This window comes from Eptesicus fuscus, chromosome 15 (assembly GCF_027574615.1).
Source record: "Eptesicus fuscus isolate TK198812 chromosome 15, DD_ASM_mEF_20220401, whole genome shotgun sequence".
Classification (NCBI taxonomy): Eukaryota; Metazoa; Chordata; class Mammalia; order Chiroptera; family Vespertilionidae; genus Eptesicus; species Eptesicus fuscus.
Window position 1 is genome coordinate 70057140 of NC_072487.1, and position 23740 is coordinate 70080879.

Genomic DNA, 23740 nt, shown 5'->3' on the forward strand with positions numbered 1-23740 from the left:
TACTATTACCAAATTCCTTGCAGTAATTTTAACTGCAGTTATACGCAATCAGTTTAAGAAGTTAGTTGCGTATACTCCAATACAGACATGCGCATAACTTTTATCTCTTTCATGCACTAGCTGCTCCAAAAATAAAGGAGAAGGCTATTTTTAGACACTATAGGTAAACCAACAGGCATGCTCAGCATATCTTTGTGCTGCAAAAGTCCACTTGATCCTCTAATGCCACAAAAGATTACGCTGCTCTTTGTTGTGTAAATCCTGCAGTGGCCTCTAGTCAAGAGCAATAATTTCCAATTTTAGATCCTTCAAAGAAAACAGATCATGATTAATTATGTGAACTTCCCTTGGAGGTGTCAAAATCTGACGCTTCATCTCTTCGGAAGTAAGAAGAGTCTGCCATCAGGGCCTGGCATGTGCTACTAAGGGCCACAATGAGTGTGTGTGCTGGATTGTCACTGAAATTTAAGAAGCCAACAGGTTGACATTTAGCTATCAAACCGTTAAGGACGACCTAACAACTGTACCTCTGAGACTACCCTTTAGAAACATTTACAAGGCTATACATTATGGACCCATAAGGATGTTCTCAGCAATATTTTTGTAATAAGAAAAGGATATAAACTGAGGTTGAAGAAGGTGAAAGGAGTCTACGGTGACAGAAGGAGACTAGATATTGAGTGGTGAGCACACAATGCAACGTACAGAGGATGTGTCATAGAATGGTACACTTGAAACTTACATAAGCTTATAACCAATGTCACACCAATACATTTCATTTTTTAAAAAAGCACATAAACTACTGGGATGGGGATGATGTAAAAACAAAGAATAAAATAATTAAGAGAAGGGTAAAAAAAAAAAAAAGCGTCAGTGCCCATCAAGAGAAGACGGATAAAATAAATCATGCTACCTTCATAAGGCAGAATTTTATGCAACGACTAAAAGGATAAAGTAGAGCTATGTAGACAGAAGCTGAAATCTGTCAAAATAGTGCCATGTGTAAAAATACCAAGAGGATAATCCAATTTGGTGAAACGAAACTCTAAATCAGTCTATACTGAACATTTTTTGAATGTCTAACATGCCACACTCTTCACTCTGGAGAGTGGATTTTTACTTCATACATTTCTGCTTAGTTTGCATTGTTGTGCAATGAAAATCTGTTACTTTTATAATTTAAAAAAACATATAAATATTTTTCAAAGAGCCACTCGGCTTCTTGAGCATAGCAGAAACACAGAGGTCTGAGGGAATCTGGGCCACAGAGTCCACAGGAGGCATCCTTGGGCAAGAGGTTCTCAGGGGCTCTGGCTGCTATAATGGGACCAAACTTGAGGGTCCTGGAATCATGAGCTGGGAGGGGTCCTGGCGATGATGCTATCTAACCCCCTTCCCACCACAGCCCTGCCCCAACACAACCCATCTAAAGCCTCCATTTGTTAAGCACTTAGATTTCTGCTCCGTGGATCTGCACTTGTAAATAACATCATTGCCCTCAGTTATAGCGATGAGGACACTGCATCTCAGAGAGGTTAATAAGTAACACAGCAGGGACCGTTGCCCAGGTCTGGCTGGCCCCGAAGCGCTCACTATTACAGAGCGCTGTAGCAATATGCCTAGTCATCCTGTCCCTGAATGTGAAAGAATCCAAGCAGGTGTCTTGTACGCATGGTGTGGGGAAGTGGGTTTATGATATCTAAATCCAGCCTACCACCAGGAATGCTCAGGACCTACTCAAGAAGGCAAATAATCCTTTCCACTAATATTTACAGGGTAAAATAAGATTGTTGTTAGAGTAATAAATTTGACAGTAAAATAGTAGTCAAGTTTTCAGGCAAATTTAAATTGGCTAGTTGAAACAAGCGAATATTCTAGAAAAATTAATTGTACTGGACAAAAAGGTGTTCCTAAAGTGTTAACTAAAATTTTTATTGGTAGTTCATCTCATGATAAAATTGTGCACCATGTAACGAACCTAAAACAGTAATATTATAGTGCAAAAAATTAAAATTTACAAGCCATCAAGACTACATTATAAAATTTTCAAAAGCCTCCTAACATTTAAATCAAAAAAGGCGGGGATAGTAGAAGAATATAATGTAAGGAAAAATATCCTGTAAGTAAACTACATCTAGAAAATTAATACTTTAGAAAATTAATTGTAAGGCTAAAAGCAAGACACCCATGAAAAACACACAAGGTGTCAAAACAAGCCAGAGGAAAATTATTTGGGCAAAAAATGAAATAGGATCCCAAGTCAAATTTATAGAAAATATTCCTTTATTAACTTTTGGTCAAGAATATGTTTGTATATTTTCAGAAAACAACTCCGAGACCATGTGGATTCCAGCAACAGAGAGGAATCGACAGGACTACTCCAGCCATGAAGACAGAAGAGAAGCAGTCCAGAGATGGAAGACGCTGACGTCGCCTTGCCATACTAGCAGTTAGCAGCTGTGCGTCACTGCAGGTTGCCCAGGACCAAACCAGAGAGAGTCGGACCTGCTTTACCACCATTTGTCCACCATCCAGAACTGAAATGTCAGTGCTGACATGTACACATAAGGAACTGTTAGACATTGAAATTGGGTCTCAAAAGAACTGTTGGCCCAGAAAGAAACTCACTAAGACTGATTCATTTGCCTGTAAGCATAACCATTATTGCTTGTCTCATTTTTGGTTCTTATACGTGTATTTCTAATAGCACATGATCTCACTCATCTAGGGGAAATAATGAACAACATAGACTGATGAACAAGAACAGACCCAGAAACAAGGAGGCATGGATCAGACTGTCGGGCCTCAGAGGGAGGGTAGGGGAGGTTGGGGGTAAAGGGGAGAGATCAACCAAAGGACTTGTGTGCATGCATATGAGCCTAACCAGTGGTTAAGGACAACAGTGGGGTGGGGGCATTAGGGGGGTGGGGAGGGGGGTGGGATGGGAATGGGGGGATGAGGACAAATATGTGATACCTTAATCAATAAAGAAATAAATAAAAAAATCCAAGCAGGGACCCAAAAAAGAGGAGCAAAGGAGACTGGGAAAAAATGAAATTAAGGGAGGGGAAGAAAATGAACTGACAATTCAGAAGGATTTGAGGGGTTGGTTGTCTGAGGAGAGAGCTTCAAAGTCCAAACAGTGAAAAGAAGAAGGCTCTAAACACCCAACACAGGCAAACCGCCAGGCTCCCCGGCCCACTCAAGGGAAACCTGGTAGTCACCTGCGGACCCCCTGGGAAGCTGGCGGGGGAAGGATTGGAGAAGACAGTCTGTTAGGAGCCTATAAAGTCAAAAAATGGCCCAGGCCAGAGAGAACTGGATAGAGGGTAACAGCCCATGGGTAAGGTACAAAAAGCCCCAGGCTGCTGCCCTGGCCCCGATTCCCAGAGCTGGAAATGTGGTCTAGACAGGAAGTGATTAAGGCATGAACGAAGAATTTCCCCAAAGGTCGGGTCAGGGAAAGGACAGAGCTGGCACACAGCAGAAGGCAGGGCAGAGGAGCAAGCGTGCCAGGGGAGGCAGGTGGGCCCCTCTCCCATCTCACCAGAATCCTGCGGACTTGGCTCCCGCAGAAGCCGCAGCGGCCCACAGTGCCGTGATGCCCATCTCCATGGCCCTATTACCTGCTGCCTACCAGGTGTCTTCCACATTTGCTCCAGAGACACATCTGTTTTCCCAGAGGGTCAAGGGTGGAGGGATTGCTTAGGGAATCATTGCAACTTGGAGGGTCACTTCTCCCAAGTAACCTAACCCAGCCTCCTCCAGGAATCTGGTCTAGGGGCAGGGTTTGCAGAGAGAACCTTGGCGCCTTAGTTAATGGTAAGCTCGGTGAGTCAGTGTGTAAATGAGGGTGTGTCTGTGTTGGACCCTGTAGTACTCCTGGAAGCTCTCGCACAGGGCCTGGCTACACTGTAGACACTCAGTACCTATTGTCTGAATGCATAAATCAGATTACTCCATTATGCTGATTTGATCTCACGGCACGTTAATGAAGTCTGTGACTTCCGGGAGCGGGTGTGAGGAGGGCAGTTCAGGGTGTGGGTCTGGATCAGCTCACAGACGTGAGCAAACCGGAGCATGCTCAGAGCAGAGGCGGGACCAAGAACCAAGGGGGAATATCCGGGAATAAAGATTCCTGTTGAGCACAAGGGAGAGATTTCTACAATTTAGCACTCTCCATGAAAACACACACACACACACACACACACACACACACACACACACACACACACAATGTTTGCAGGGACCACCTCTGCAGACTCAACAACTGGCTAGAAAACCAGCTGGACGTTACAGGGAAGCGATCAGAATGACGACTCCTGAGGACTAACCAGCATTGCGATTCTGCGAACTTCTTCAAGCCCCCCTTGGACTGGTTTATATTTGGGGCCTGAATAACAGATGCCAAGACGCACACATTTGCTTCCTAGCATAGTTCAAGAAAAACAAATACATTTATTTCACTTGTCTTCAAGTTGCCTCTTTCAATCTTCAAAAGGGAGTCTTCTTGGTTCTAAGGCTCCAAAGATCCACTAGCAAAGAGCTTTGGAACAGACTGTAACCAGGCTATGACTTCAGCTTGTGTTTGCTAGTTTGTTTTTAAACAAACAAGCCAGAGGCAGCACGGGATTGTGGGAAGCACTGCTGAGCCAGAGATCTGAGTGCTAACCTGGCTCCATCCCTTATAGCCTTAAGATCCAATTAATCTCACTGGAGCCTCAGTTTCCTCATCTGTAGAGTGGGGACAGTGTGCCTCTTCTGAGATGCTATAAGAATTAACTGAGATCTGGTATGTTTGTTTGTTTTTTATATATATTTTTATTGACTGTCTCCTGAGCAGGATCAGCGGCTTCAAAGGGTTTCAGCAGCCAAAGATTTGAGATCTGGTATGTGAAATGCACGCACAGTGAGGGTAATATAAATGCTCAGTGTTTGCAGACTTCATGGTCCGTGGACAAACACAAGAGCACATTTAGACGCATGTATGTATTTCAGGGCAGCTGCCATTTCTGAGTGCCTTCCTTGAAATCTTAGGAGTTTGTAGTCCCACCTCACTTTCTGACCCTGGCCACCTGACTTAGCTCCCCCACACCCTTCTTCACCAAGCACAGTTCCAGGTGACTTATTCCTAAAATTCAAATCCCGCTCAATACTAGTAGATGCGGCTTTACTCCCATGAAGGCAACTCAGAAGATATGCCAAGGTTCTTAAGGAAGTTCCCCAAGAAGAGGTCTAGAAATGTAGTGAGCAACGCCAGTGCGGCAGAAATACGCCTGCAGTCTCCCCAGGGAGCGCCTTTGAAAGCGATGATGCTCATTTGGAATATATGAGCTATGGTCTGCTTGTTAAAGAAAAAACAACAACACAAAAGCAGCCTCCTGCTTTAGCCACAAGTACACATAATGTCCCAGAATGCCTGGCTGAAAGGGCCCTTAGACAACAGCTGCCTCAGACACACACACACACCCACTGCTGAGATGAGAAGGCTGAGGAAGAAGGAAGAAGTCCAGCAGCAGAAAAGGAGCTGGCTATCTGCTTCCTGCCTCCAACTCTCCTGATCTTTCCACACACTACCCCAAGCTGTCACTCAACCCAGCCAGCCATGCTGCCAGTGTTGAGTCAGGGCCTGATCTGCAGCAAGCCCCTTGCCCTTTCTTCCAGGCTCCCAGGTAGCCTTGAAGATCCCAGGGCTCTGACCTCTGTGCCCCGGTAGGTTTAAGCTCACAGGACTGAGCTGGAACCTGGCCAGCTCTGGGGATTGTGTGGGTGAGTGAAATTCCCCGAGTCAGATATCAGCAGGGGCCAGCTCCCAGGAAGGGTGGCATGATCTCCATCCCCAGGCCTCTGTGGGCAGAGCTAAAGCCCAGGAGAAATTTCAGACTTATCCCTTAGGAGAGGATTTGGGTTAATACAGACCCACAAAACCTACGAAACTGATGCTCCTCTAAAAATTCCCTTTGGCTGACAGCTTTCATCTTCTCACCTACGAAGCCATTCATTACACCTGGAGGAATGGCCACCTCTTCTGTTCCTTAGAGGAATTTAGGACAAACAATGGGGTGTCTTCAGGGGCTGGGGAAACTTTCTAACCATCAAAGGTGGACTAAACAGCTTTGAGAGGTAGCGAGTTCCTTATCGCTGGAAATGCTCAAGAAAAAGTTGGGTCACCATTTGGGGAGGGCGTGGAGGGGGGGTGGAAGACTTTTCAGGTATTTTCTACCCTGAGATTGTACAGTTCTAAGCAAGACAGAAAAGTTAGGGGCCTGGAGAATGGCCCCGGAAGCCCCCCAGGGCACCCCGCCTGGGAACGGCGTGTGTCAGCCTTACCTCGGCAGCCTTGTTCCTCCCCTCGTACAGCAGCAGCTCCTCTGACAACAGGAGGGTCCGGGCAGGGTTACAGAGATCTAAAGGCTGAAAACAGAGTGGGCAGTTCAAAGAGGCCTGATGGAGATGGTTGGGGGTAAGGAGGTCACAGCTTGACAAAGCCAGACACCGAACAGTCTGCCAGCCCTGCCCGCTCCCCAAGAACCCACACGCCCCCTCAGACGCAGATGGAAACAGAAAGGCAAATGCTCTGGGCCTGGGCGGAACTATCGCTGCCACCTTCACCACCAGCCCTCCCCGCGAAAGCTGCACTCTCTGGCAGGAAGTCCAACCACACATTGCGGTCCTCCCCGCCCCCCGCTCCTCCACTGCACTGGGCTCCTGGGACTTCCCAGGCCCCACACTCCCCCGTCTGTCCTGCTCATGCCTGAAGGGATGGTCCCTGCTGTCAGGTCCAGGCTCTCAGGATACCAAACTGGACCAGATTTGGCCACTTGAGTCCCTTCAAAGCCAGGCCAGCCCCTGCTCTACATTCGTGACACACTCAGCCACCAGTTCCCAGGAACCACTTCTCACCCAAACCTCTTACCCTACCCCATCACCCTGCTCCGTCCCTGCCCAGCTCGGGAAGAGCTCCCTAAGCTCTGGACGAGCCTGCAGGACTTAGCCTCATGAATGCATATTTATAACACGGCTTCCAGGCACCTGACACCAAGCAAGGTGCTGGAGGAAAGAGAATGAGGCCAATGTCAACTGCACACAACAACCTGGAAGGATCTTACAAATGTGTGAAGCAAAGGAAGCAGGGGCCCCCCAAAAATGCATGCGATATGGTTTCATTAAATAACATTCAAAAAGAGGCCAAATCAAATACGTTATTTTAGGAAAGCACGCATAGATGGTAAAACTAACGAGAAGCAAGGAAATGATTGTTGTAACGTGGGGCTAGAGGGTATGTCTGCTGGGAAGGCGGGCATTCTGATGGACGAGAGATCAAGTGGCCTCTGGAGTGGCGGCAAGGGTGGATTCCTTCATCTTAGCGCAGATCGGCTTTAGAAGTATTTGTTCAACTGTGCGTGTAAGTGTTGTGGCATTGTTTGGTATATGTATTTTATAATGTTAAAATTTTTATAACTTTTTAAAAACTCGTTTTAGTTCTTTTGTAAACATTTAAAAATGAAAACAAAACATAACCCCTGTGAATGCCAAGACCTTTGTGGTTACATCCCAAGAAAGAGAGGAGACCAAGAGAAAGGCCAAGGGCGGCCCTCCTGATGGAGTTGTCTGGGAGAGGCCCGTCACCTGCCAGAGGTCGGGGCGCCCCAAGCAGTGTGCCTAAGACCCACTAGACAGTGACAGGACTAGAACTAGAATCAGATGCCAGGAAGGCCAGAGAAGGAAATAGTGGTAAGAAATGAAGCCCTTGGGACACCGTCACCTCTAAGCTGCTGACAAGAGGATAAACTAATCAAGTCGTTATGGATAGCCATTTGTCCATCTGTATAAAGGGCCTTTCAGAAGTTTATGGCCTGTGACTCAGTCACTGCGCTCCTAGGAATCTCTTCCAAGGAAAACAATCAGAGCGGCAAATCATGCACAAGGATTTTCCTCGCAGGGTTATTTATAATAAGAAGTAGACATAACATAAGTGTCTGCATAGAGAACCGGTTAAATAAATAGGGTACGTCCATATAATACAACAGTGTGCAGCCACTACAAAACACCGGCTCGGAGAGTATTTAATGATGTGGGAAATGTTTGTGCAATTTTCATTTTAAAAAAGCAACAGGAGGAATCTCAGAGGGAAGGTGGGGGGGGGGGGGGGGGAGGGGTTAACCAGAGAACTTACATGCATAACCCATGGACACAGAGAATAGTGTGGTGAAGGCCTGGGGGGCAGGGGTGGGTGGGGGGAACGAATGGGGGGAAGAAGGAGGGCAGCCGTAATACTTACAACAATAAAGATAAATTTTTAAATAAATACATAAATGAGCAACAGGATATAAAATGTACAGTAAGGCCTGTTTGGTGTTTGTTTTCTCCAATGTGTATATGTACACAGCAAGGACACGTAAATGCTCACACTGGTGATGTCTCGGTGGTGAAATAAAGGTTTGGAAACGGGGAGGAAGTGAGGGAAGAGGAGGGGAAAGGAAGAGAAGGGAGATTTAAGTGAATCTGAGGCCACCCGCTGCTACTGGCCAGACATGTTTGCTCAGGCTGAGGGGACCAGACAAGATGTCAGACCTCAAGGTCTGGACATTCCCAAACAATGAACCACTGGATGGGACAGCGAGCAGAGGCCTCCGCACACCAGGCCCTGTGACCGCACAAGTGGCTGGAGTGTGCCTGGCCTGGCCCCAGGGAAAGAGGGGGTGGGGGAGAAGCGAGGAGGGGACCCCCCCCCCTTGTTTGTGGGCTCCCCTGCCCCAACTCTCCTGTTGTCCCTCTCAAAGACCTGTGCTCCCTCCGTATCACCCCCCAGAATCCTGAGCACCTGAAGCGACTGGTCTTTCCCTAAAGGGGGAAATGAGGCACCATCCCCGAGTCCTGGGGCCCAGGACCCTCCTCTTCCTCACCTCCCCCCGAGGGAGTGCTTGTGACCAGCCACCAGCTCACCTGAACAAAGATGGGGAACACCAGGACCTTGGGGGCCAGAGTGACGTAGGTGCCATAGCTCGAGTGTGGGGGGTGTGGCCTCATGACTGAGCAGTTCTGGTAGTTCCCGTGGCCCTTCATCGTCTGCACCGTCTTCATCAGCCGAGACTTCTTCCCCAGGCCCGTGTAGGACTTCCCTTTACTGGGACTCCCTGATTCTGTAGAGCAGAGATGGGGGGCCGTGAGGCATTTCCATTACCCCTGCCAAGGCATCCCCTCTGCAGAAATAGGGAACAGACTCGGTCCACAGCCATCTGCTGTGAGCATCTGCTACGTGCCAGGCCCCGTGCAAGGTGCTGAGACTATAGGGAGGCCTCAGAAGGGCCTCAAGGAGTTCCCTCGCCATCGATGAGAGATACTGACAGGTACATAAGCACTCCCACGGCGAGCACGGAGCTGGGAACCACCCACTGAGACGGGGGTGCAGACCCCACCTGGTGACCCAGGGCCCACATCAGACCTGTCGGTCTGGCCTCGTACTTATTAAAATCAGGAAATCGCTCGTATTTGAAAAACCAGATCTGACCTCACCAGGCCCACAGTCCCACGCAGAACCATCACTTGGGGCACAGCAGTGAGTGCCCAGGTGACAGAGCACCTGCTCTCCGCTTTCCACCATCCCCACCACCCCCTGCCACACCCAGCTCAGCGCACCCAGTCCATCGCCTCCCAGGCCCCAGGGGCTAAGGGTCTAGAGATCCAGTCTCTGCGGTGGCAGCAGAGACAGTGGGCTTGCCCGGGATGTATCGAGATGCAGCCTCTATCCGTCAAGGGAGCTGGGGCGGCCGGGCTCACCTAAGTCAGTCTAGAACGAGGAGTGGCACCTGCTGCCCCAGTTCTCGGGGAAGAGCACCCTCTGCTTGCTGGCTGGGTGACCTTCGGCAGCTCACTTCCCGCTTAGGGTCTTGGTTGCCTCAACTCTAACGACAGTACCAAGCTCACCGGGTTGCTGCGAGGATTAAATGAGATGCTCCAAGTAAAGCCCCTAGGACAGTGCCTGGGACCTACAGGCATGCAATGAAAGCTGCTGACTTGGGGCTCTTGTGGCTGTGATTCCTCCACACGGAAAAGCAGGTTAACCATGGCTTTGTCACAGCCAGGAGGTCCTCCCAGCTGTGCCACCAACTCACAAGTTATTTTAATCAGAAAAAGGGGAGAACAAGGGCGGGGGGAAGGGGGTAGGGGAGGGACACTGTCAGGAAAGAGAGCAGAAGACTGCAGGGGGTTCCTCTTGAAAAAGACAGCGCTGGGCACACACCTTCACCCTGAACAGCGGTGGCCCACGGGGCTTTATCATGTCCCGTCCAATGGGCAGAGGAGCGAAACACAGAGTTCCTAAAACGTCAGGGATTCTAGGACGCAAGCGGGCAGGAGGCAAACCCTGGAGCCTTCAGGCTCCATGCAGCCCAGGCCCCTCCAAGGGTTCCTGCTGCCAGCTGGGCACCTGACCAGTCTTCCTTGACCTGCATGTCCCGGGGTCAAGGTCTCCTTCCACCACCCCCAGTCTTGGAAGCCAGAGCGTGAACAGGTGGCCTGACCCCGCCACATCGCGGGGAAGCTCCCCACCAACGCGAGGTCCACGGCCTCAGGGGAAAAACTCAGCTCAGAAGGTTTCACACTTGCTTCCTACGCCCACCGCACACCCCTGCTCCCAAGCGAGGTGAGAAAAACAAGGCGACACCTCCCCCACAAGTGACCACCTACCCCTGCTGTGTCTTGGGGCAGCACTCAAACCATCATCACTTAAACCACTTCCTGACTCTTCGGGGAGGTGCTCAGAGAGGAGTAGAAAGAGCCTGAGTCCAGCACAGGGATGGGGGTGGAGGGTATAGACATCTGCAAGATCCTGGCCCCCTTTGCTGGAAGAATCCATCCTGAACTAGACTTATCAGGGGATCACTCTGTAAGTTATATCAATGTCTAACCACTGTACGGTACACCTGAAACCAATGTACTATTGAATGTCAACTGCAATTGAAAAAAAAAAAAGCTTAAAAGAAAACCTGTCCTGTGTCTCTCAGGATTTCAGTTGGACAAGACACCTGAACATGAGCACGGGCTTCCCCAGAACCCCCTCTCCGAGGTACCTTCCCCTCTGAGCCAGAGTTACCTCCACTGCAAAGTGGGGATTGTACGGGCCACTGCCTTGCCTGTCCCAGGGCCAGTGTGGGGGCACACAGGAGAGACCTGATGGGGAAGGGCTTGGTGAGTGGTGAGTGCACAAGGGGCTATTACAAACCCCAAGCCCACAGATAATCCACCCACCAGGGCTGGCATTAGGACAGGACTGCTGGGCCTCAGACATGCTGTGACTGGGGTGACAGGGTTGACAGGGGCAGCCTGGAACTAGACTTCACACAGGCAAGCCGAGACCACAGAAGGCAATCCACACAGGACTGCCAAGCCCGGGGCTGAGGCAAAACAGACCGAAATTAAAGAAAGGGCACCCTTAGCCAGTCTGGCCCCGGGCCCTCTCCCCCCGCACCTCCCCCCCATCTCAGCTGTTTAAAAGGATGCATCTCTTCCCTTCCCCAGCCCAGCTGCACAGGGTAGCCACAGAATTTTTTCTCGGCCTTGGAGAGGCACGAATAAGCCATTTGACACACACCTCTGCCTTCAGGTGGAAAGCGTTTGCTCAGCTCCGTTTTATGGACGAGGCTACTGAGGCCTGGGTGGTTGAGTGACTTGCCCAAGGTCATTTGGCCAATAAATGGTACATGGCAGGATCAACCCAACCTATGTGGCTGTCCTGCCCTCGAGCCCCCTCTCCACACACCCCAGGATAATGTGTGGCAAATGGGCATAGCTCTCCAAACTGGGTTTTGAAGTATCTTTCTAAAAAAAAAAATCCAGATTGCAACCCAGATACTGAGCTCTGTGAAGGCAAGCTACTTGACTTCCCTCCTGCTACCTCTGACCACCCCCATATCGCCCTTTTGGGCTCTAACACCTGCTTCACGGACCAAACACAGGGATCACTCGGCTTTGCTCCTGGCAGCCATCCCACCCCGGCAGTGGTGAATCTGAGGCTGGGCCGCCTTCACAGGGCAGGCACAATGCTGAGGGTCACAGCAGCCCAGGGGAACATGCCAACCACAAGTGGGCAGGCACCCCAGGCCTCAGAAGGGCACCAGACCCCGTTCAACACAGGATGGTTCAATCCTCCTTCCCGAAAGGAGGTCGGTCAGGCAGCCCAGCCAGAGGCGGGGACAGAAGCAGGCACCTGGTGACAGCCTGAGCCTCTGGAGAACCTGAGTGTGTCTAAAGGAAGCTTTGTGCCCTGGATTCCACGCCTTCCTCCGAACCCCAGGACTTGGAGCTATGAAGACTCGATGCCTGGTAAAGAGCAAAGACGTTCTTGGAGACCAAAAGGATGTTTATTATGAAGGACGGTCAAGTTCTTCGTGTAATGCATTCAGAAAGTTACTGTCATTACTAACATCATCATCATTGCCTTCCTTGTCCCTCTCCCCACAGCTGAGATGGCTGTGCCCTTCTTGGGCCCCTAAGTACTGTATTCTCAGAGGGGAATCGCAATGTGGACACAGGTTGGGAGGAGAGCAGGGCGACTCGGAGGCAACTCTCAGGCAGAGAGGGAACCGATTCCCAACCACTAGCCCCCCACAGGCGACTCGCCTCTCCAGCTCGCTCTTTGGCCAGTCTGCAAACCCCTAGAGGCAACCGGAGCCACTCTCCTTCAGTCAGCTGAGTACAGAAATCCTACTGACCACTGCCCTCGGTCACACGTCTGGCGCTGGACACACAAATGAGCCGGCCCAGGCCCTGCCCTTAATGAAGTCACCATTTAGCAGCGGCATCTCCACTCTAACCTAATGTACCAACTAAAAGCTTTGGTAAAACTCAGTGTTGAGTCACTATCAGACTCCTCTCTAGAAGGAACACAGATTCATTTCCGACAGAAGAGGCCTAAGTACCCAAATGCCCCGCCTGGAGAGGATGAAGATGTCCATCAGCAGCACGGAGCCCAACGGGAGCCCTTCCCCACCCCCATCCCCCTACCCCCGAGAGGCACAGGCATTCTTCCAAGTAGCCGCTCTAAGCAAGCATCATCTTCACGCTGCTGATGGAGGGGATGGAAGGCACAAGTGCAAGTGGCTGGGAGAAGGCCACTCTCAAGGAAGAAGGTCAAAGGGCATCCTGCGGGCACTAGAGGAAGGGCTCAGGCACCCCCAAGGTAGGCATCAAGAACCACCTGGCAAGGTTGGTCTCAACATTCTAGTCAGAAGTCTCCAGCAGGCGCAGAGGGGGCCTGAAGGAATGCCCAGCCAGTTCCAGCACCAAGACTGACAGCTCAGGCTTCCTAAGAGGAGGAATTGATTTTGAGCCCCGCTTCTCTCCCTGGCCCTTAAGAAATAGGGCCAGGCCCTAACGGTTTGGCTCAGTGGATAGAGAGAGCGTTGGCCTGTGGACTGAAGGGTCCCAGGTTCGATTCCGGTCAAGGGCATGTACCTTGGTTGCGGGCACATCCCCAGTAGGAGGTGTGCAGGAGGCAGCTGATCGATGTTTCTCTCTCATCGATGTTTCTGACTCTCTATCCCTCTCCCTTCCTCTCTGTAAAAAAATCAATATAATATATTTTTTTAAAAAGAAAAGGAAAGGAAAGGAAAGGAAAGAAAAGAAAAGAAAAGAAAAGAAAAGAAAAGAAAAGAAAAGAAAAGAAAAGAAAAGAAAAGAAAAGAAAAGAAAAGAAAAAGAAATAGGGCCAGGGTTTGAAGGCCAAAGGAGAAGAATCATTCAAACAGCAGAGACATTTGCACTTCAAAGACAACCACCCTCCGTGTAGCACCTCTCCGTATACAGGCTACTACCCACAACCACCACCTTCTTTAACTCTCCCACAACGCTCTGAGGTGGAAATTATCAGCCCCATTTTATAGATAAAGAACCTGAGGCTCAGTGAGGGCACATGAGCTGATCAAAGTCACACAGCTAGAACTCCAATTTGAGACCTTCCAGCTCCAAATTCCATGCCTCCCTTCCATGCAGACCTGACCATGCTGCCTACAGCACCTATCAGATATTGGTGGCTTAGTACAAATTGGATGACTCTCAACTGAATGCCCGAGTCCTATACACCAGCTCTTAGACAAGATTCCACCCCTTCTTCCTCCTTAGGCAGACTCCCAGGCAGAAAGACACTGGGGTTCGGTGTGGGAGAAAATGCACACGAGGAAACAGAGTCTGCGTCAACGTGCGGGGGGATCTTGACCCTGTTGAGAAGGCATCCAACCTCAGAGGAGGAGGCTGGGCCCGGCCTCCCGGCTGACTTCGCAATCTCTCAAGGGCTCGGAGGGCACAGCAGCAGAGGATCAACTCACCTTCGGGGATGGCATCCTCCTGGTACACAGGCCGCAGCAGCTGCAAGGCAAAGACAGGAGAGCCACCTCAGCCCCAGGAACGGGGCAGGACAACCCGGCAGGCTGCTCACCCCAGCCTGGGGATGGGAGGCGAACACCTCAGGGCACTAGGGAAAACAGCAGTCCTGCTACCAAGCTGAGAGGGGGCTTGGAAACAAACCCAGAAACCTCCAGAATATTAGAGTTGAACAGGCTATAGCTGTCAACAAGTCTAATCCCTTGGCCAAGTCCCCACCTTCCTTGAAGGCAGCTTGTTCCAAAAAATGTTCCATGGAACATTGGCACTGAGCGATGCTAACAACCCTGCCACAGGGTGTACCCTCAGGGGAGTCTGGGAAACAAGGTTAAACCCCCGTCTCCAGTGCAGGGTGACCAGAGCAGGCTCCCATGGGCTAGTATGCATGGGGATATTGCTCAAACTTATGTGACTTCAGAACTCTTTCCCCCTCAAAAAAAATATCTCATGGGGGCAATGTTTTGGGGCGCACACTCCCTCATCCCACCCTGCCGTCATGTACTGTCTGCTTTCACACCTTTTGTGACTGGGAACTCACCACCCACCACCCACAGCAGCCCATCCCACTGTGGAACCATGCAGGCTGGCACAAAGCTCTCCCTTCTTCTGAGCAGCAATCTTCTCCCCTGTGACATCCCCTGGTTCTGTTGTCTGTGCCCTGAGGCCACAAAGACCCACCTGCTCTCTGCACCCAGGACAGCCCTGCAGCAGCGGAACTAACACACACTCCCATCCCCTTGCAGGCTCCTCCCCACATAATTTTGAGTCTTTTCCTGGCCTCACACAGGGACCCATGCCCTTCACCTTCCCCGAACCAGCTGTCCATACCTGGCTCCCAGGGTTCAGCGGGGCCAGGATGATGTAGTTGGGGTCGGTGGGGGCAGTGGCCCGGGACAGCGCCGGCAGGGTATGCTGGCCCCCGCGCTTGGCCACCTCGGTGTAGCGCTCCCAGCCTCCGAGCAGCAGCCCATCTGAGCTGTCACATACCAGGTGGCAGCTGTGGCGCTGCTCAGGCCGAGCCTGGGCCCCATGGGTGCAGTTCTTCTCCCGCTTGTTGGGGGGCAACTGGAGGTCATGCGCTGACTTGCAGGACGCCCGCCGCAGGACCCCGCCATCCGGCCCTGGCTTGACTTGGGGGACCAGGCGCCACACGAGCAGGATGATCTCACTGGGGCAGCTCCTGGAAAAGGGGGGGGGGATCCACAGAGAGAGGTTGAGTCTGGGGGAGACCAAAGTCAGCTGGGGCTAGGGCCTGCAGGGGCAGAGAGGAAGAGCACGGGAGGGGGAGAAGCCCCTAACGTCAGGGCAGGAAAGGGGATAAGACACCACGTAAAACAGAGATAGCACAGGGTTCCTCCTAGGACAACTCTAAGGGACCGGCAGAGGCTGAGAAGGGTGCTGAGGCCAAGGCCAGGTTGAAAAAGAAAGAGTACCAAATTCAATTAGTGACGTCTGTGAGCAAAACATAAGCCAGGAGGAGCAAGCAAACACCTGCGTGCGTCCATTGACCCAGGCATTGTAGAAGCAGACCAGCGATGGGCCATGAGGGTTCTACCCGAGCCGGCCAAAATTTAGAGGGCCCAGACATTTTCAAGAGTATTTTTTTTTAATTGGGCAATTGACACATTTGCAACATCTACACACCCTTTAAAAACAATGGGCTTAGCTGTGAGGTGGCAGAAATAATGAGCTCAAGTAGAAAGCCACCCCCTGGAACCAGAGGGCTGGTTTGAGAGCTCCTGCCCTGCTGTTTGCTCTCAGCCCGAACCTCCCATCTGCAGGCTGAGAAGCGGATTCCCTGAGGGGCAGAGTGACTTGCTGACGGCTGGGCAAAGGAGGGAATGGTAAGGCCCCGTGCCAGGGCTGGGGAGGGGAGGCCTGCCTCCACCTGGGCCTCAGGCAGCCCCCGGCCCCTCTCACCGGATCTCGTGGGCCAGCTCCACGCATTTCCAATGCTCCACGGGCCTCTCGTTCAGCTGTAGCACCGTGTCCAGCTGCTGCAGCCCTGCCCTGTCTGCCGGGCCCCCTGCAGGGAACAAAGAAGGGACACTCAAGGGCTCCTCAAGCCCACAACCCACTGGAAGGACCTGGGGTCCTCTGCTTCCCCAGGGACCTAGGACAAGGACTGCCACTCTGTTTCTTCATCTGTGAAATGGGGGGCCGACCTTGGTGGCTCCCAGGGACCTTGGAGGAACACACCCTCGCCTATTCACACTTCTCTGCTGTCTGTCCTTCTAGCCAGTCCCACCCCACGCCCCAGGGCCTCCCACCCGCTGAGAACCCTTCCTCGTTACCAGCTCACACACTTCCTTCACTCCCTCAGCACTGTGCATCGAGTGCCAGCCTCGTGCCCGACCCCATGCAGGCACGGGGCTCACCCAGGTCCCTGAGCACTGACTTCTCTTCCTGAGATGCTCCCTCTGTGATTAGGAGAAATCTTGTCTTTATGAAAAATAGGAAGGGAATGCCTATGTTTCAGTGCTACTCAGGCTTGGAGAAGGATAAAACACCAATTCCTAAACAGAGTTCAGCAATGACTCATGTTCCCCATGCAGCCATTATTGAAAATATAGGTTTAGTTCCTGTTTGAAATGCTTGGGAAGCCAAAATGTAAAAATCTATTTTCATTTTGATAAAAACACACACACACACACACAAAAAAAAAAAGAGTGGGTATATTTTCATAAGCCTCCATTTTATCTGCAGTCATTTAAAAATATTATTCTTTTCGTTTTGAAAAACGAGGCCACATGTTGCTCCACTCTGGGGCTCCCCTTACATTCCGCGGTCTCGCTGGCAAAGCCCACGCGCCTGGCGGGAGAATGGGGCTGCGTCACCCAAGACACTCACTTACCCGAATCCACCGCCTGGACGCGGACCGGGGAGTCACAGCAGATGGTGAAGCCGAAGCCATCCTTCCCCCTCGGGATGGTGATCTAGGACACAGCCCCGCCCAGTTACTCCCAGGAGCCGACCCAAGGTCAGGAAGCCCACAGGCCCCACCCCAGAGCCACCCTCCTCTCTCACTGGAGCCAAAAAGGAGGCTGGCCAGCCTCTCACCGTCCCTGTCTCGGCCCAGGCATCCTGACCACTGGGTTGTGGGCCAAGCAGGCAAGCGGGGAGCTCAGGCCGATGCGGAGGCGGGGATGGAGAGAGCCTGGGAAGGGCAAGCCTGGCCTTCCTCGGCCCAGCTACATGCAGCCCTTCCCCAAAGGCCCACTGGACCTGCACGTCTGCACTTGGCCTGTGACCCACTGCCTGCTCGGTCCCTTTCTCCTTTCCAGAAACAAAGCCCACCTGGGCGCTGCCTTCCCAGACAACAGGAGGCGGAAGACAGGGACACGTACACTCACACCCTCAAGTCAAAGGTCACAGGGCAAGTGCCGGGGTCTCGGGGCAGTCCATCGCCAGAACTCGAGGCATCCAATGAGGGCTCCCAGGTGAGGGGGCAGGTGAGGACATAGTCAGGCCTCCCCGCTGAGCCTGAACTGGCCACCGACCTCACTGAGCCTGCTGAGGCCCGTGTGCCCGTGCGCCCGGCAGCTCCACAACCCCTCCTGTCAGAAGCCCCCTGGGAGGGCTGTGCCATCGGGATGCTCTTCACAAGGCAGTTGTTCAGTTCCTGGTGCCTGCCAGGCTCTGCTGAGGCGCGGAGCATGAGGCCCGGGTCTCTGGCTCCCAGAGAGACACGAGGGCACACAAATCTTTCCAACGCAAAGCAGGACATGACAAGCATTGAAGCAAAACACGAAGGCCGAGCTGGGAGTGGCCCTTTGTGCTTGGCTTCGCGCACCGCAGGAACGCAGCAAGTGCGAAGTTAATGAGGACAGCCCAGCAGCATCCCACCTGCAGCGGGGCGCTGGGGGGCGGGGGTGCAGTACAGTCTGCTGACTCAATTCAGTTCAGTCTCGCTGTGCTCCCCGCTCCGTGCTCCCCCAATTAGGCTTTGGGCGGAGTGCAGAAGGCCCAGGCTGGCCCACCCCAAAGTGATTCCAAGCTGCTGGGAACAGGAGCATGAAAGCAACAGAAAACAGGATCCAGGGGGCTCCAGGAGACCCCCTGGAAGTGGACGTGGAGTGGGCCCTGGCGAGGCACGGGGAGGGGGTCCCAGGCAGGAAGAAGCCAGCTCAGCAAGCCTGGAAAGGCCAGGGCTGCCCGCTGGTCAGGAGAGTCTCTTCAAGGCTAGGGGCCTGGCATTCACCTGCCAGCTTGTCCCCAAGGTCAGGCGTGAGGAAGGGGAGGGCCAGGGGCCCAGGGTGACCCAGGCCCTTGGACGCTGCCAGGAGGCCCCTGAGGCTCTGCTTCCCACCAGCCCTGGGACTGGATTCAAAGCGAGTTTTTAAAACAGGAAATCTGACAGACAAGGGGATGGGGGAGGGGGGCAGGAAAATACCCTGTTCCCATAAGAATTCTGGGAAAACACGCAGCTAAGACAGGAAGAGAAAAAAATGGAAAGAAAGAAAGAAAAACAAACGCTGGAGTAAGTGCGGAAAGCCCAGGCCGAGGCTGAGGGACGCTGTCAGGAGCCTGGTCCACTCCATACGACCAGGGATCTTAGGGGCCTGGCGACTCTCCCTCAACCCAAACCCAAGCAGAAGCGGGGATTCCAAAGTCTTGCCAGCACTTCCCTAGTTCTACCCACAAGGGCCACAGCCCCGCTGGCCTCGGTGCAGGCTCTGGACACAGGTCCTAGCCCCCGTGGGCATGGTGCTGACAATTAGGGACTGGCTCCAGAGTGGAATCTGGAGTTGAACTATGTGCTCCAGCAAAACAGCCTCCCACACCCACACCCTGGTCTCCTCATCCAGGTGGCACTGTGGACTGGAGCTCCTTCTGCCTTCCTGCGCACCGGCCTAAGTAGAGCCAGCCGGGTCCCTGGTCCAAACCAGCTGGGGGTGGGGAAGGCTGGGAAGAGGAGAGGGTATGAGGAAGCAAAGGGTGGGACCAAGTGGAGGAGACAGAATTCTTCTCTGGCCACCGTGCGCACTGGCCACATTGAAAAGACGGGGCTCAAAGGACCTGATCCTCACTGCAGCCCTGAGTGGAATGCAGGGCTGGTTTAATACGCCCATTTCAAAGAGAAAGAAAGTGAAGCCTCCAGCTCTGGGTCCTCCTCTCTGACCTCAGGCCTCAGGGTCAGGAGGTGAGGAGAGCAGCCCTGCCCTGACTCCGGGACCTCGGTGGCTCTGCCGTCCTTCCTGGAGGTGGTCCTTGCTCTTTCCTGTCTGGGGCAGGAACTGCCACTGCTCCTGGATCTCACCCATCGCCGCGTCTCCCTCTGCCCTCCTGCCTGGTTTCTGGTCCTCTTGCATGCCTGGACTTCATCTCCAGCTGCCACCACTCATTGAATATACCCGGTGCTGTGGCAGGCGCTACACACAACATTCCACTTATTCTCCCAGCATCATCCCTGGGCATTATCATCCCTTTCCACCGACGGGGAGACTGAGACTCAGGGAAGAAGAGGGACTTGCCACAGCGGAAGAAAGGCAGAGCTGGATTTGAGCCCAGGTCTGACAAAAAGCTGGTGCTCTCACTGCTGCACTGGTTACTAACACAGGCTTGTCTTGAACTTGAGCCCCAGCGCCCCAGGCCCAGCCCACACTCGTGCCTGGCCCCATTGTGGCTGCAATGTGCCTGTCGCCCCAAGGTGACCAAGGACTGCTTGACCTCCCATCCAGTGCCCTCGCAGCCTCACCGCTCCGCCGCCCCGGTGTGGCAGGGGCCACTCCGCCTGGCCCCGGGAGGGTAGGAGGGCAGGGTGGGGCCGTGCAGGAGGCCCCTCTGGGCATCTCCCTTGGACCGAAGGCCGCCTGCCCTAAGGAGTCAAGACCCAGGTTTCAGTCTGTGCATTAGGACACACAGAGGGACCTTTCTCTACGTACACAATCAGAACCGTTTCTTAGCTCCCATCCCCAAAATCTGGACATCCCTTGCCTGCACCCTCACTGACCCCATGGCTTTTTTTTTTTATATATATATAAGGAAAAATGTCCATCACAGTTCCAGAAGAGGCTCAGAGACTAACGGGTCATCCTAAGACTGGAGGCTGAGAGGCCAGACCCTCTCGGGGAACTTGGGCTCCGGAGCCAGAGAACTCCAGATCCGCCTCAAGGAATCCGTGGGGAGGAAAATCATGTGTGCATGTCCATGGTGAGCATGTGCGAGAAAAATCGTATGTGCGTACAGAAACACAAACATGCTATCTCACATACAAGCGCGCACTGCCACAGGCAGAAACAGTCACACAATCACACACGCGCACACACAATGCAGGACAGGCACTGCTGTCCCGTCGGAAGTAGGGAAAGTTCGCAAAAATACAAAGTTAGCATAAAAAAACCCACACAAAACCCAGCTGCTCAGCAACTTAGCCACTTCCATTCTCAGGCTTGGGACGCCTCTCTAACAACCACGCTCCCACAAAATAAGAAAACACAGAAAATCCATCAATAATCTCATGAGGGACACCACCCGGCCACTGGTTAGGACAGCACCGAGCTGGACCCCACCCGCCCCTAGAGAGAGGGGCCGTGGGCAAAGGCCGGGTCTCAGGTCCAGCTCCTGCCTCGGTCCTCCCCGTAAAACAAAACGAACCTGCAAGGCGCAGGAGGGGACAAGGACGGCCACGAGGGGAGAGAGGTCCTGCTAGGCTAAGCCCCCAATCCTGACCCCCCAGTGACACCCCACGCCGCCCCTCAAAGGGCCGGGCACCCACCTGGCGGTAGCGGCGCTCCGAGCACACCTTGCAGAGCCCGTTGAAGCGGTTCATGGCTGCAGGTCCTGCTCCGCTGCTGCCCCATGAAAACCCAGCTCTCCCCCCAGCAGCAGGAGCCCGCACTGCGCCCCGTCAGCCTGGCATGACCGCCCTGGGAAGCCCGCCCCGCAGAAGAATGGCAGGAAATCACCTCTCACCTCCCCAAGCCCTGTCTGTGCTGTGTGCCTCTGCATGATAAGCCCGAAGGCTTCCTGAAACCTCAGAACCACAAGGAAGAGGGAGAGTTTTATATTAAAATTCCTGTCAACTCGTTAGTATTCCCCGGGCCCGGCGGGGAGAGGGCGCCTTTGTTCTGGCTGCATTCTCCGCCACGGGCCACGGTGTGATCCCAGGGTTCTCACAAACACCCCCGGCCACGGGGGAGGCCAGGCAGAGAGCACGGCCCACTCGCCACCAGTGCTGCCTCTCCCCGCAAATCCCAGGGTCCCCGCCGCAAAGCCAGGGGACCATCCCAGCCCACGGAGTCGAAGCACGGTTCCGGGGGTCTGCACCCTCAGGCGTACCAGCTCACAGCAGGGAACATGAAACATTTGGAGTCTGAGGACCGGCCTGCCACTCAGCAGCCACTTAAAAGCCAGTTTCCTCACCCTTGTTAAGTGGGCTGCTTTCCGGTCTGATGGGCCCACAAAGGCAAATTGGGAAGGGTTTCCAATCACCAGATGACCCGGCCTCCTCATTTTACCCAGGAAGAAGCGGAGGCCTGGAGCAGTCAAGGTCACACAGCTGGGTAGGATGGAGCTGGGACCAAAACTCCATTCCTGTCCCCTGTCTTGTAGCATAGTACCTGGTGAGCCTACTACACCCGCCTCAGGGTCCCTGGGGAAACCACCCACCCACCCACATCCTGGATGCCAGAGAGGGTCCCTTCATCCAGCCCAGCTTTGGTTGTCATGACAGTGGACAGGTCACCCAGGTTTCTGGGCCTCCATCTCCCCATCCACACAATGGACAAGTTAAACAGATGACTTTGGAGTGGGGGGGGGGGGCTCTCGCCCACCCCAACAAAGCCTCCAACAATCACGCCCACTTGGCTGAGTCCTACAGACAACTTCGAGTGTGCACGCCCCGGAAAATCAAAGGCGCGTCAGAACCATGCGCCCTGGGCTCGGGCCTGTGTGCAGAGGCAGGACTGTCCCCAGCCACCTGGAAACCTGCAGTGCTGGTGTCCCTGTGGCCCCCACAGGTCACCAGCGAGGCTCCCTGCTCACTGCCCTCTGTGACCAGCAAGTACAGAGAGGGGGAGAGAGGTCATTGCAGGTCCCCCCACTGAAGCTAGAAGACAGCTTTAAACGACTAACAACGCCACATAGAAAACAGTAACTGACCAGCTCCTCTAACACAGCGCTATCCAACACAGTGGCAATCAGATACAAGTGCAAGGTGAATTTAAGTTCAAGTTCAATAAACGTCAGGACCTCGGTCAGACTAGCCACAGTTCAGGTGCTCCAGAGCTACAGGTAGGCAGTGGCAGGCTACCATATTGGAAAGCATGGCTGTGGACTGTACGCTCCATGAGGGCAGGGACATCTCGAACCGTGCACATCCCCCTCATCTGTGAGACGGGGAAGTGACAACCCCCTCGGAGGTGGGAGTCGGGATTAAATTCAGTAACAACAGCACCTGGCACGCAGGGCTACTCAGTCTCTGGGAGTTTGTTTCTCCCTCTCTGTGTTGCTGAAGAAACCCATGGACCACCTGCCATGTTCTGCAAAGAGACGAAATGAATTTGGGGGCATTCTCCCATCCCTACGTGAAGGCTCCTCCCTGGATTCAAAGCCCTGATGGAGCGAGAACCATCGGTCTCAGGGTGAGACTCTCGGCTGCTCCTTCACACGGAGCAGCCCTAACCTGAGAGGAGAATTCGGCCTCCGTTCCAGGGAAAGCAAGGCGTGTGAGGAGACCTGTGGGGAAGGGAGGACTCGGCTTCAAGAGGCTGAAAGTCAGGAAGATCCGGATTCCTCCATTTCCAGGGCCAGGGCCTGGCTCTCCCCAAGCTTGAGGAACCAGAGAAGAGCTTCAGAAATAACCCTCAAAAATGCACGCTTGCTGAGTTTCCGGGCACCAAGTGCTGCCCTGTTGAGGGGTCTCCTGGGCCAAGGGACTGACCAAGAGTAGGTTCTAACCCGGAGCAGTGCTCAGGCCCATGAGTCCAACCCAGGCTTGTCCCCACCTACCTTAAGTTCTTCCCCGTTCTCAGTGTCCCCAGCTCCTGGCATTCTCAGCAGCGGGTCTGGGAGGCAACAGAGCAGCATCAGAAAGTGTCTGCTGGCATGTAAGGGTCCGTTCCACAGACCACCCAGAGGACCAGGCAGGAGTGCCAGGCCCATGTGGCTGCCCAGGTCACTCCTGGCCTCCAGGATGTGGGGATGCCCGAGCTCGGGTCAGGCAGGGGCTCAGGAGCCATGACTATGTGTGGGAGGGACAGAACAGAGGAAATGCAAAATCCAAGTCCTGAACCTCAGTTCTCATGGCCAGGCCCGCGGGCCCTGTCCACAGAGGTGGGTTAGCAAGGCAGCTGGGGAGGATCCTGCGGCGACTGGCCCTGGGAAGGGGCCATGTGGGAAGCTCCTGAAGGCCACCCTC

At 53.3% G+C, this 23740-nt stretch overlaps 1 protein-coding gene across 1 annotated transcript in view; it reads right to left on the reverse strand.

Annotated features, from left to right (window-relative positions):
- LOC103298492 (regulator of G protein signaling 3) overlaps positions 1-21194 on the reverse strand; it is a 37071-nt gene extending 15877 nt beyond the window's left edge. Inside the window, exons 1-7 of the mRNA XM_028130757.2 lie at positions 21098-21194; positions 17234-17315; positions 16300-16405; positions 15208-15559; positions 14325-14364; positions 8947-9143; positions 6331-6414 (exon numbers count right to left, since the gene is read on the reverse strand). Of these exons, the coding sequence (XP_027986558.2) occupies positions 6331-6414; positions 8947-9143; positions 14325-14364; positions 15208-15559; positions 16300-16405; positions 17234-17315; positions 21098-21151 (915 nt within the window). The 5' untranslated portion in view covers positions 21152-21194. The remainder of the gene's footprint in view (positions 1-6330; positions 6415-8946; positions 9144-14324; positions 14365-15207; positions 15560-16299; positions 16406-17233; positions 17316-21097) is intronic.
- Positions 21195-23740: the final 2546 nt, after the last annotated feature.